At 35.5% G+C, this 14,703-nt stretch overlaps 1 protein-coding gene across 2 annotated transcripts in view; it reads right to left on the bottom strand.

The window, feature by feature from the left end:
- Positions 1-14,703, bottom strand: part of SYN2 (synapsin II) — a 176,904-nt gene that overhangs the window by 87,864 nt on the left and 74,337 nt on the right. For both annotated transcript variants that reach the window (XR_013955728.1, XM_080606754.1), the window contains exon 5: positions 3,005-3,094. Coding sequence is in view for 1 of the 2 variants with exons in the window: in XM_080606754.1 (XP_080462880.1) it covers positions 3,005-3,094 (90 nt within the window). In the remaining variant the exon portion in view is untranslated. The remainder of the gene's footprint in view (positions 1-3,004; positions 3,095-14,703) is intronic.

Genomic DNA, 14,703 nt, shown 5'->3' with positions numbered 1-14,703 from the left:
TCATGTGGCTTATGATAAGAGTAGAGAAAAGATCAGAGAATGGAGACTGTACAGGTGGATGACAAAAAAAATAAAATGCTTTAATATTGCTGTTTTTTTTTTCTTTACATGTTCCAGTTAAGTTTTAATTAAAATTGCCCGACAATTTTATTGAAAAAAAAATATATTTTCTTTCATGAAAGAACATAGGAGGTGGGAATGTAGTGAAATAAAGGAGACTAATTACTGAGGGAAAAGCTGTAATATGACTAAACCAGCAACGAGTTCAAAAGCCTTACACCATTTTGTATAGTTTAAACCAGTCTGAGATGAATGTTTCTGTTTCAAAAAGTGTTTCATTAAAGCAGCTCCAGTTTTACACAAAAGAATGACATCTTTGTTTATTTACCTTTTATTGCCTTCTAAAGACTCAGTACAAATGATCACCAGAGTATGAAAGAAGCAAAAGAAGTAGAAGAACCACTGGCATGCTTGGTGAAAACTCAGTTCACAGAGATTTGCAGTTTTTCCCTGCTCTCCCCCCTGCCCCCAAGTGGTTTGCACTGGATGAAAGGGACAGAGCTTTAGGTTACACTTTGAGGGAAAAGACATGAATGTATGAGCACAAGAGGAACTACAAAAAAATTAAGAAGTAAAAACCAAATTCTGTAAGAGTAAATGCAAAAGAGGCTAGTCAGTAATAAATGGTGTTAAAAAAAAAAAAAGAATTAAACTTAAGTAGTATATGATTTCAATTCATCAACTAATAAAACTGATATTGAAATAATCTTACCACCCATTCTGGAAATTCAATTAAAATGCTATCTGACACCATGCTGCCTGATTATTTTTCAAGTCATAAAGTTCCATGAGAATTTAATCAGAAGGAAAAATCATATGAATGAGCTTCAACACAATCAGATGTTACAGCACCTTTGAACAATGTGTGGCAATGCAATACTGACATAGGGATTAATTTTCTCTAGATGTAACATTCATTGAGTAGAAATATGCAAAAATATATATATATTTATCTCAGACATGGAGAATACTAGCATTCAAAAGTTCAAGCAAAAGACAAATAGCTTATCAGTTCAGACATTAATAAGCAATGTAGAACAACAAAATACCCTAAAGGAGGAGGGGGAAAAAACACTCAAATATTTGTTATATTATGTTAACAAGCAAAATATGCCATATAAACTCATACAGACATTTTCTTGTTTGTGTTCTATTACTCAATTTCAATTCAATGAGTTGTTCAAGACAACAGTTTGCAATTTAACAGGTAGATCTTGAAAGAACTTTGCCCTAGAAATGATCATACTACATAAAAAATTCAATCTCAAACATAAATTCTTGGTCCAAATTACAGGAAATTTTCCTTGTTCTATGTATTACAATTTAGAAATGCAGTAAAAAGCCTGCTTTTTCAATAAAATAATGAAAAGTAGCTGATAAAATAATGAAAAACAATACATTTTGTGCAGAAAAATATAAAACAGCTTTAATCTTGGCCATTCTCAGGAAAACAGATATAAAACTCATTAGTATTTAGAAAAACTATATTGAAAAACAAAAGTTGTAATTCTGCTCCACCTGTTCCAAAGAATACCCGAGCCATAAAATTCTTCTTTTGCATTAGAAAAATATAAATTTTATGAAGTTGTATATTTTCCTGACAAATCCATCAACAAAAACATCTTCCCAAAGTATTGGCTATCCAATACTTAGCTCTGCTACTCCAGATAAATAACCATTCTCCTTTGGCTCTCCAAAACATCTGTGTAGCAAACGTTCTAAATATGTACCTGTGGTGATAGCTCTTTTCCTAAGTGTCATATGTGACAAAAGGAGAGTAAATTCTGTGAGTTTATAGTCTAAAGGGAACAAAGAGGAGAACTTGGAGAGCCTTAGATGCCACCTACAACAATGAAGTGTTAGTCAGTCTCAAGACAGACACACAGCAATTACACCTTGGGGGCCTTAAATAAACAACTAATGTATTTTATCATGATGTTGCAATGGTAACTGATGCACTTGAATCACAGCTGTGTGATAGATGTTGAATGGCAAGATCAGGATTATCCACTAAAAATAATTGATGTCTCTATACTTGCTTATTTAATCAGCAAAAAACCTCCTTCCAGTTTCTCTGTGCTGAAAGTATTTCCCTTCGGAAAAAAACATATATATATATATATACTTAGGAAATAATTTTTGTTTAGAGAGCATAAGAAAGAAAAAAATGTGTGCAGTGTAAGAAATGATGTTTTCTTTGGTTCATGTAGATCCTGCACATGCAGGCACAGAAGTAATCACAGTGGTATGTTCATCTGTAAGTTGCATAATTATGTTATTTACACGGTCAGAAACAGTTTTGGGAAAACAACGACAGTGATACACCCTCTTCCTATGCGTCTTCGGAAACTATTGAGGATAAAGGTGTCCACCTAGACCTAAAATCTCTAGAATAACTTTGTTCTAAGAAAAAAATAAAGTAAGTGAAGATTATGAGTGCCATTTTCATGACTGCATTTATATGTATAAAAGACTGGGAATCAAATTATGTCAGCTCAGGTATATGAAGAAGATACAAGTCATAAACACTCTGATTTTAGATGAAGTTCCACAGTTACAGGTACATCATCAACACAGATAATAAACACTTGAAACATAACATAAAGAATTGGTTTGAAACAAACCATAAAAGTTCCCCTTGCACGTTAACAGTTTTCCTGTGTCTTTATAACCATTTAATCTCTTTAATATTTCTCTGAAGCTGATTAGCTGAAAATGGCTGCCTTCAAATCTGAAAATCTTCCAGTTAACCACCAAAATGTTTTCAAGTGCTTACCAAATCTCACCCCTCTAAAAGCTTCCAAAATGTTTTTTTGTTGTTGTTGTGTTTTTTTGTTTGTTTGTTTTTTTAATGGACAGTAGAGGGGAGAAATAGGTCATGTGTGTTTACAGTTCCTATTTTACAGAGACATTAAGTGAATTTAGTATTGGTATTTGTACGTACCATTTCCTTATGATTTGGATAGAACGTTTGCTCAATTAAAGGGAACTTCTCTGGACCTAGAGATTTGTAGACGGACACCAGCTGGGCAAACTGTAAAACAAGGGAAAACAAAACAAAATCTTAAGAGAGAAATCACATTCTACTGAAATGTTCTCATACTGTTGTGTTGCTCTTTTCTGTGTTCAATAATTAGCATAAAATACACTTAAACGTTGTACACTTCTCTCTCCCTCTCATACACATCTTTTTAATTCACCCAAGCTACGACTTACATAAAAAAACAAACAGCAATACTTCTAAGAGTCAATCCTCACACTGACAGAAAATAAGATAAATTGGAATACTGATTTTCAGATACATCATATTTTCCATATTTTAAGCTGATTTTGTGATAAAACCATTATAACACTGCATTTTCTACCATCTTCAATCTAAAGATCAGACATATTGCACATTAATTTAGCCTCTGGCATCTTACTGACATTGAAATGCTATTTTGCAAAATTGGAAAACAGACAAGCAGTAACTATGTCATATACTACAAGTCAGATGAAGAGAAAACAAGACTTTTGATTTCTGAGGCTCCAGCCATGTACCATAGCCACATGACCATCCTATCACTGCCTCCAGTCAACAAAGATGTTGATACTTTAAATAGTTAGGTTATCGGCAGTTTCACTAACGTTTTATTAACATTTCATCTTTCTGGGCTTTTTCCCCAACACATATCCTCTCTACCTATAATGTAGACTGTAGTAAAAGCACAGAAAGCAAAGCAACATCTAAACACAAAGAGACAATCTGTTTTTAAATAGAAATGTATTTAAGGACTATCCTCTTTAGTGAACTGATCAACTCTTCTGTTATAGCAGTTTATAAACCAAGTCACACTTGAAATCACAGCTTAGCAAATGATTTTTCTAGGGAGCAAGACTACTAGCAGTCAGAAGACCACTATTGTTTCAAGACTCCAAAGCTCTGGCTTGTACATACCCATGATGTGTTTAATTGTCATTATGCCAAAATGAGACATAAACAAATTAGCACAACAGTTTGAACAGTGGGATTTGCTGGTTACAAACAGGAAAAAAGCAAAGAACAATACAACTCTGTCCATGATGCGGTTTGATCCAATACCTACTCTGTTAATGTAATTGAGGGTACAGGGCTAGCAAGAAGCATTTAAACTGAAAAAAAAAATAAAATGATGAAAGCTTTGCATTGCATATCCAGCTGGCATAGAGATTTTGTTTAATTTAGTGGTGTTTACTTAGGTTTGGTAAAACACATATTTAAATTTTGAAGGCCAGTGGAAAATACCTTAATGATGAGTAGTTTTCACCAGAAGCCCAAGAAATTCTAGCTGGACAGTGTACCGTACAAAACAGACCTCAAGGAAAGGAAATATTATCACAGCTACCAAAATAAGGTGGTTTGCGAACAGAATTCCTGACAACTTACTCCTGTTCTTAACCAAGATCCAAATTTAAAATTTCAAAAGGAAATACTGCCTTTGAAATAGATGATTTTTGCCAAAATATCTTGTTAAAATAGATCTATTCAGTAAAAAATCTACCTTTAAAATACTTTAAAAAAATCATGGGATCTCCTGTGATTCTTTCCTGATCCTTTTCCATTTTCACTGAAAGCAAACAGAAGAGTGAGAAAGTGACACTGTGGGGATTATGACATTTGCTGAAGAGGTAAGAAAGCTGTATTTCAGATCAATACTGCTGAATGTCTATTTACTTAAATTAGTATCAACCACCTGTAACATATCACCTGAAGTACCCTATAATCCAGTAATTAAGCTATGAAATAGCACATTGGAAAAGTAGGTTTAAATTTCCTGAGGTAGAGGAGAGAACCAGAAAATCATTAGTTATACAGACAGAAGCAAAAGACCACTTCTGAAAATTCTGCTGTATATGGACAGTTTAGAAGCTACACAGGCCTTACAAATATGTGGAAATGGAATACCACCCTTCGCCTTTTCTGTTTTTCTATCCAGACTAGGTTTTAAAGGTCTGCTGAAAACTACACTAACAAATCTGATATGACTTTTTAAAGACCTTCTCCAAGAAGAAGAAAAGAAAAAGTATAGAATACATTAAGTTGACCAAATTAATGTTCTGCCTTTATTATGTTTTGAAAATCATTTTACTGCACTAACTAATCTATCTTTAAGTTATGCCTTTAAATCACAGTAAGATTTATCAAATCCTTACCTGAGCAAGAGCAAGAACTTTTCAGATGATAAGCTACTGAATTATTATCTAATCCCATGCTGAATGTTTTCAGATATGGGATGTTCATGAAATAGAAAACACTGGCAGAGCTACACAATATCTAAGTATTTCATATGTAGGCCAAGAACCCTGTTTGTTTTTTTGTTTGTTTGTTTGTTTGTTTGACCAATTATATAACAATACAACTTCATAGTGCTTAACATTTCAGCAGGAGACTTTTCAACATCTATAGGAAAAATAAAAAGAAATAATTTTTCATTTTCAAATTTAATAACTTTGTTATTTTCAGCTCTAAGAGGGTGATTCTCAGGTACATATAGTTATGCTTTTCAGATTTATTTATTTATTTTTAAAGAATAATACTTGGATTTTGTAGCATTCATTTTAATTTCAACTCTCCTTATTTTAAAAGTTTTCATATTGGCCCACAGATTTTGCCTCCAAAAAAGAACAGGATAGGAGCAGCTGCACTTTTTCTCTTCTCCAATTAAGTATGGTACAGATAAGAAGAAATAATAAGTCAAAAACATAGCTAGTGACTTAGTGACTTTTTGACAAAGTGAAACGCTTAGTCTTTTTGACTTCATGTAAAAGCTTTATAGGGTTTCATTACACTAAGAATGGAACACTATAAATTTGACTGTGTATATTGTACTGTACCAAATCAGTGAACACTTACAAAAACCCACTCTTTTAACTTCCGAAAGATTGAGTAATTACTTCGATTATCACTTTAGATGAGTTAAAAATGTGCCTAGTTGCAAGCATGTCATCCCTGAAATGCTCATATTCTTTTCCTGAACAAACTGCCGCAACTTTTCCCTTAAAAATAATTAGATATATTTACAACAAGTTATTCCAGGCGGTGCTTTTTGTTACTTTTAATTCCAGCAATTTTCTAGTCTCTCTTGCCAGACTGAAGGATATATAGCATTGTCCATCCCAGTAGGGAGTTCCTAGTACGCTGAATAAAATATTGATGCAACAAACTACTTTGGCCTGTACAGTTGTTGCTTGCTAGGGAAGTACCCCTCAGCTACATATTATAAGACTTTTTCTGTCAGAGATTTTCCTTCATTGGGAGTATTCACTATCTGTGCCCTTTACAAGGCTTGTTTCTACTAACAGCAGAACTTCAACCAGCCATCTAATACTGCATGATAACAACTTAAGTGATCACAAAATTCCCTGGACTCACAAATCCAGATGAGTTGGGATTCTCTAGCAGTAGAGAAACAGGAAAACTTTGATGTGAACACTTTTTGAATCCCTCTGTTGTAAAAAATCATCCTTTTACTTGAGATTTAACTTTGTTGAGATGTAAACACTTCTGTATTCTCGTGATAAATCTGCCTTTTACCTAATATATTAAATGCGATACCAAATATATCAGTGTCTGTGGGTGAAATTACTAAAATAACATTTCAAAGTTTCTAATATGATATCAATAGTCAGTATTGCTGCCAGTTTTCTGTGAGCACGTATTACCAAAAAGCAGAAGATGCAGGACAGTTTGAAGATTGGGTTGCTATGTTGATCAAACATTAAGACACAATAAAATTTTCATGCTACTGTATACTTAGAATCATAGAATCGTTTAGGTTGGAAAAGACCTCTAAGATCATCTAGTCCAACCTTTACCCTAGTACTGCGAAGTACAGCATTAAGCCATGTCACTAAGCTCTACATCTACATATTTTTAAATACCTCCAGGGCCCGTGACTCAACTATTTCCCTGGGCAGCCTGTTCCAACACTTCACAACCCTTTCGGTGAAGAAGTTTTTCCTTAATATCCAACCTAAACCTCCCCTGGTGCAACTTAAGGACATTTCCTCTTGTCTTATCATTTGGTGCTTGGGAGAAAAGCCCGATCCCCACATTGCTATAGCCTCCTTTAAGGTAATTGTAGAGCATGGTAAAGTCTCCCCTGAGCCTTCTTTTCTCCAGGCTAAAACAGGTCCCTCAGCTCCTCCTTGTAAGATTTGTTCTCTAGACCCTTCACCAGCTTTGTTGCTCTTCTTTGGACACTCTCCAGCAGCACTTTAGTGTTCTTCTTGTAGTTGTAGTGAGTTCCTCAAAACTGAACACTGTTTGAGGAGCATCCTCATCAGAGCTGAGTACAGAGGGACAATCAGCAATCAGTTCCCTAGACCTGCTGGCCATACTATTTCTGATATAAACCAGGATACTGTTGGCTTTCTTGGCCACCTGAGCAAAAAATCTTAACTCATTCTGTTGTGAGACTAAGAATTGATGAAAAATAGCTTCCCAAGGAAACGCTGTAGAGGTTTCTAATATTTCTCTATGAACTGCACACCTGAGTAAATGATGCCTGAACATACACACCACTACGTGTGAGCATGGATGGGACTGCTGCAACTGGATTTTCCCTTTCAGTACAGAAAAACTCTATTTTCCCTATACTGACATGCAGAGGTCTCTTGCAGGGTTTGAATCTTGAAGACAAGCTGGTTTACATTATAGGCTGATTTATGTTACATTTCTATCATAGGAAGCTATTAGAGAAAATGATACATGGGCTTTTTTTTTTTTTTTTTTTTTTTTAATCCTCCTTCACACAGCACCTTGAAAAATGTTCTAAAACCATTTTTAGGCTGAGGCTTAGAAACATGGCTGGTCATTCCAGGAAAAAAATTTTGCCTCATAAGAGACATTCAAAAGTTAAAAGGCTCAACATCACTAGCACAAACATATCAGGGGTTCTTGTTGGCCAGCAGACTGAGAAACAAACACTTGTAAACACTTCAGAGGGAAAAGAAATTAAGTGATTGTGTAGAAGTGCCTGGAAGGGTACATTTGACACATGCACTCTGTGGGAGTGAATTTAACAAAGATTTTTCACCATGCCTTATTTTTACAGTTTTGTATTGATACTTTCTGGTACTGATTTTTTAAATTATTACCTAAGCAGTATCTGTGTTACTCTATTTATGCTCTTCATAATATTGGTTCTTTGTTATGACTGGCCTACATTTCTTCTATTATGATTTAGCAAACATTGAATACTTTTCCAGAAGGCGCGGTATGTCCACATTTGATTTGCTATTTGATACTTCATATAAGAATCAAGGAGAACAGTCTGCTGATGGTAACTTAAGTACTTCTTTCTGTCAGCAGGATCTGACAGACAACTTAATGAAAGTATTCAAACTTTCAAAGTCAATTCAAAGTTTGACATGGCAACGTAACAATGAAACATTGCCTACAAATCAGTTTGGGCATATTAACAGAATACATAAAAGACGGGAACTGACAAAAGAACTTGATGTTCCTCCAGTAGTTTTCCATTATTACTATTCAAAGCCAAAGAATACAGTTGGACTATGAATGGAAAGATAAGTTATAGGGAACCCACATCATAATTCAAGCAGTAATTTTATAACACAGATGAGTTGTTTCCCAACCCTTTTGTAGCCCAGCCACACATGTAAACATTGGTGATGATCTCTGCCTCACCAAGTTGAGGTGCCCTCTCCAACTATCTTGTCTTTGAGTCCTGCTGCTTGACCCACCACTCTGGAACTAATGGTATATCTCCCTTCCTTCCTTCCTTGACTGTAGCTGATACTTTCTCACCTCCTTTATCTCCAGCTCCCTCCTTACCATCTGGGGTGCCTGTCTGCATCTACCGAGATGAAGCTGTTAAGGCTGTGTGGTTTGTGTTGACCCTTCCCTGAAACATTTGGGTGTCTCTGCTCTACATTACCCAGAATTTCCGAAGGCGTTTATTTGGCTTCTGCACCTCTTCTACAGTATGAGTACCTCTCCTCTGAGCAGTGCATCTCTCCAATTGCAATCATGGCTGTAAATAACTGCAGGAATATTTTAACATCTGACAAGATGTACAAATCATTAGGTATTTCTATGAGACACACACACAAGAAACTCACGCCCTTGGAAAAACTTAGAGCTCTCATGTACGAACTATCAGTGCACCCATGAGAGGAAAAAAAATTATCCAACGATTAGAAAAGCAGGATGTTACAAAAAAAAAAAAAAAGGACCACAGACAGACAGAAAAACATTTCGTCTTGGCTTGCAAAGTTGGGTCGCAAGGCATCTGGCAATAAGAACCACCTTGGCTAATGAAAGAAGAGGTGACAAAATGTGTAAACAGTGAGGAAAGTGAGATTTAAGGGAGACCTAAGGATTAAAAAGAAAGAATAATAGCTATGAGCACAAAATAGAAACAGATCTAGGCATGTTTGTTAGAAAAGAATTAGCAAAAAGTCATACCATGAGGTCTCGATCAAGACGCATTCTGGAACTTTTTATTTTATAATGAAAAGTTACAGAGAGAAACAAGATTTTATTGAACTAAGTCATTCAAATAAAAGCTATGAGAACTCTTTCTTGGGTGCACTTGGCAGCAATAAGAATGTGTAGTAGATTCAACTATAATGGGAACATTGAGTTCAGTGTCCTGTTCAAGGAAACATTTGTGCACCTGTTTATTTTAATGGGACTTGGGCGTATGCTTAAACACTTTTCAGAAGGGGTTGAGTCTTGCTATAATAAAGATTTTATTGTGTGGTATGGTTGTTTTTTTTTTTGTTTGTTTGTTCTTCTTCCCTAAGATGCTATGATCCTGAGATTTTCCAGTTAAAATAGTTACTTTTTATAAAAAAAAAATAAAATTGAATTCACTGAAACTTCACAGTAGAATATGAGGAAATCTATCCTATAATGCAAACTCTGTTTTTGCATATATAGCTTTCCCATGTCATTGATAAGGAGTCGTGTAGTTAAAGAAATTTTGTGCAGGTTTTCAGGTGTCTCTATATGAAGCTATATATCCAGTAAAAGAAATGAGGACAAGTCCACTTTGCATCCCTTTCAGATGTGAACTGGAGCTAAGAATAGAAGCTCAACATAAAGGAACGACTGCAAGGAAATCAGATAGCAACAGTAGCATTGGTGGGATATTTGAAGATAATGTGGGACAGCTATGCTTGTGTAGAGGGAGGGAGGGGACAGGAAGGATTGGGGATTGTGACAAGGGAGGCAGCACAATGGAAGGGAGTTTCCCAGATGGCTCACAAATTCCTTTTGCAAGAACAGGCTTCTAGCCCCCAGATTTTCCCCATGCCTGAGAGACCATGTTCATATACAAAAAAACAGATATAATATCTGCCTAGTTTTTGGCTAGTTTATCATCTAAGGTACTTTAATGGGGAATATATCACACAGGTTTGCTTTTTGAATGAATATTAAGACTGGTCTTCAGTTATGGGTATTTAACTTAAGCAAGAACAAAAGCGGGTTTTTGAATTTCAACTCTACACAAGGAACAGTAGATATATAAGGGATACAAACGCCAGCTTTACAGTCCTGGTTTTCAGATTAATTTTACAACCTTTATTTAAACATAGCTTCTTTCAGAATAAGCTAAGAAATGGTTAAAAGTCTGTTTCAATTTTCTGCCACTGGAAATGTTCAATGCAATCAAAGTCTGCAATGGATGTCAAGAGCTCCCACTACTGCTCTTTAGTGCAGAGAAGAGCAGGGCAAAGTGACAACAACCTACCACAAAAATTCGGCAATGAAGTAAAAAATCTGAACCTACTCTTGCATTAAATTAGCTTCATGAGAGTAAATGCTTCTCAAAGGGAAAAATATATACTCAGTTTATATATAAAGTACTTCATAGTTCAAGCAAGGATTGATGAATATAGAACTGTAAGAGTTACGTGCTGTATGGAACAGAAGTCAAATCACCACTACACTTACTATATTCATTATTTAAGGGTCTCTGCTGTTTTCAAGGCGTTTCAAGGGAGCTTACATATTTTAGGAACGCAAAATTAAACAAGACCATAATATTTATTCTTGCAATAAAAACGGAACTTAAATATCTCTATAAGTACGTACAAAGAAGAAATCACACTGTTCAATGTATGTAGATTTCTGTTACGTATTTAAATGAATAATTATGTACTTTGTTTCAATGTAGCGTTCAAAGTTGCTAGTAAATTACTTTTGACCAAAGAGCTTAAAATGCTTTTACTTTCCTTCTGACACACTTTTGTGAATTTACTTTCAGCTCTTGCACTACAAATCCATCAACATGTTTTGCTTTTACTGGCAGACTGAGCAGAGAGGCCAAAATCTTCATTGGCTGACACAGAATTAAACTATGGTTTTTACATTTAACGTTCTGCTTGGATCAGGGCTGGAAGAATAGCACATATGGACAGTTTGTTCTCTGGCTGTCCTATAGAACACCCTTCATATGAATAAGAGCCACAGAAATGGTTTTAAGAGACCTCCTCCCTTTGTGTAAATGTTTGAAAATAGGTAAATTGAATTTGCTGAGGAGATTGTCACACATTATGACATGAAGCTGTTCAGACTTTGCCAGTCATGTGATTGTGCCCAGTGCCTGAGAAAACAATTCTTCAATGCTTGGGAAAGAGAAGGGCAGCACCTGACTTCCAGTCCTGAAGTGAAAGAAAGGAGCTGGTTTTTTTTTTTTTGCTACAATAGCTTCCTAAAGTGTAAGGGGAGGAAAAGTGTGGGTGGGATCTATGTATTTCCATATTCTGGCTGTCCACTGTTCCCATCATTTTCTATCAGGTAGATCAATCTTGCCAGAATGGTTGAAACAAGAAAGTTTAGTGCTGGTTCCAGGTTTCATTTCATGAAATATATAAAATTAAGTATAACACAGGTCTTAACATTTCTAAGATTTATAATGTATAAGAGACATTAAATTTCAATATCCCTAAATTTCTTCCCAAATCTGAGTTGGACCCAATTTTAGGGACACATTTTTTAGCCTTGACCTTCAGTAAAAACTCCTCTGGGATATACAGAAATGCAATAACCAGATTCTAAACCATTGTTCAGCGTTATTGTACAAATCTTACTCCTGTTAGTGAGCACAGAATTTTCTTATAGTGCAACAAATTTGGGAATAAATTTCTATGTTCTTTCACTAAAACAGATGTGAAATAGCGTTGAAGGGTCACTCACAGAAGTAGATTTACAGTAAATAGATATTCAAGACTTTTATTCTTATACACATTCATTTTTATCTGTTATTCGTTCTCCAGAAGATACTTTGACACAATATTGAAACTCATCTATGTGGCTGTGTCTGCCTATTGGCATAGCTTCAATAATTTCTGTCAACAGGAAGCTGGAATGAACAGAGCTCATTTCTTCTATATGCTCCTCCCTGCAGAGTGTCTACAACTTTCCTGCCAGTGCCCCAGTCTGTTGCTCAGATTATAAAAGCATATCTTGAAGGCTAGAAAAGCACAAGGGGGCAACTTCTTACAGAACACGTGAAGGAGAAAACAAGTTAGGGGAGTACACTATAATACCATCAGAAAGCAGCAAAGGACAGTCAAAACAGACCTTCCAAAAAAAAAAAAAAGGAAGGTGAGAACAGAGAAAGTGTTCAATACAAGAAAGATGAAAACAGATAAGGGGAAAATCATCTGCAAAAGAAACAAAGTAAAACACAACACATGTAGACACAGAGTTACGTAAGCTTGGCAAATGGAGCAAGAAAAAAAAATATTAAACTAACTTGCAAAAACCTACTTGGATGTCCACTCACAAACTGTAGGAAAAGACACACAGAAGAATTGTGATCTTTATAATACTATCAAGCCTTACAAATGGAAAAGCCGTGATCAGCCTTCCCTCAGACTGAGTGCAGATGAGCAAGGAAATCACTTTTGGCATAAGAGTGTTCTGTCATACTTCTCTGGCATTTGAAATCCTTAATAGCAAAAAATTTCTACAATGAAGCAAAGTCCCAGTGATCTTTTGAAGGTGTTTCAGTACAAGATGGGTTCACATCCGGAACTCTACATAAAAAATGCCAGAATCTTTCAGATATCTTTAAAATACAGACAAGTCTGTCTTCTGGGTCTTAATTCTACCGTGCCAGCTGTTGACCAGAAAACAGTTCCTATTTTTTTTCTTTATGTCCTACATTGCTGAACTGGAGAATGATGTAGCACTTTGTCACTATGTGACGCAATTTCCTTCATTAGAGGCTGAGCCTGCTAAACACACAGCTTTCTCATCCATGCAGTGACAGATCTCTCTTCACAAGCTGTTACGGCTAAGCAGTAGCTTGACATGCTACCGTGGGCTTCTACATCCCCTCTGTGATTACATCAAGTCACCATTTCAAGCTAAACACAGACTTCCACCAGCCTGGCAGCAAGCTAATTAAGGTCATAAAGCTCACAAATGTTTTGTTGTAGACCCATTATCAAGTTGTAGGTTGTACCATCTCCTTCACCAGAAGAAGTGAGAACGTATTGGTGGATCCTGGAAGCTGTCTAAACCAACAGCTTCTAAGTAGCCTCCCAAGGCATGCTAAAAAAAGAACAGATTTGCAGCCAGCCACAAATGCTACTATGTTTTTCCTCTGCAGCAAAGGAAACAGAACTGCTATAATGTAACTGGTCTGATTTTATAAGGATTTTCTTTTTCTTGGAACATATAACCATGGTCTGTAGAATTGCTGCAATTCTATTATCACTGCACTGTTAAAACACTTATCACTATCTGAACCTATAGACAGCAATCCAGCTACTGTAATGCATGTAATTAGTATGTCATAGTCAAGGTTGAACTGTAATAAAATGTTCTATTTATAGCAGATATGGACATTGAACCTTACAGTCCCTGACAAGAGTGTCAGAGTTAGCGTCTTTACTGACCTCACCAGTTAATTCCACCTCACTGTATGAGCCCATTTATTGGCCAATTGTTCACAGCATGAGTGAAAAGCTAATAATTTGTGGTATTACCATACTGCTACCAATACTTGCAATTGAAAGTAAAAACCAAGAGCAGGGTTCACTTAATGCAAATATTTAAGCAAGCACATTTCACAGAAATCTTAATGGGAAACATGCAAAAGAACGCATGCAGGACAGAAGAAAATTATTTTTAAAAAAATCAACCCAATACACTGGATTTATTTTTTTAAATAACATTTCCCCAGCACTAATCATAAGCATGGGATGACTATGACTTTGCAACATGACAATGCAAGGAAACATTCCAATGAAGTAAATAAAGACCTTTAAATGTTTCCTCCACAGCTCTGCATTTGCTTAGTAGCAACCAACAGTGTCTATTTATAAAACTCTTGCTTCCATATTAGGTAAGTAGCTTTCTGAAATTCTTACTAACATTTAAGTAGAATACATCTCAAAAGCCAGGATCGTGATTTTTTCATGAGGTAGATGGTAAGTATTATCACGGAAGTGATAATAACAGGAGTACTGTGATAATTCCAAATCATTAACATATTTTAGTATGCAAACATTTCACCACAAACATTCAATTCAATATTTTCTTTGCCACAGTTGCTAGCATCCTAAATTTTCAAAGGGTTATATGGTGCTTTGAACTTTTGACTTGCATTTGAAGGAATAATATATGTCCCAACACTA

The sequence above is a fragment of the Anser brachyrhynchus genome (genome assembly GCF_964034855.1).
Source record: "Anser brachyrhynchus genome assembly, chromosome: 10".
Lineage (NCBI taxonomy): Eukaryota > Metazoa > Chordata > Aves > Anseriformes > Anatidae > Anser > Anser brachyrhynchus.
This window is presented reverse-complemented; position numbering and strand designations above follow the sequence as displayed.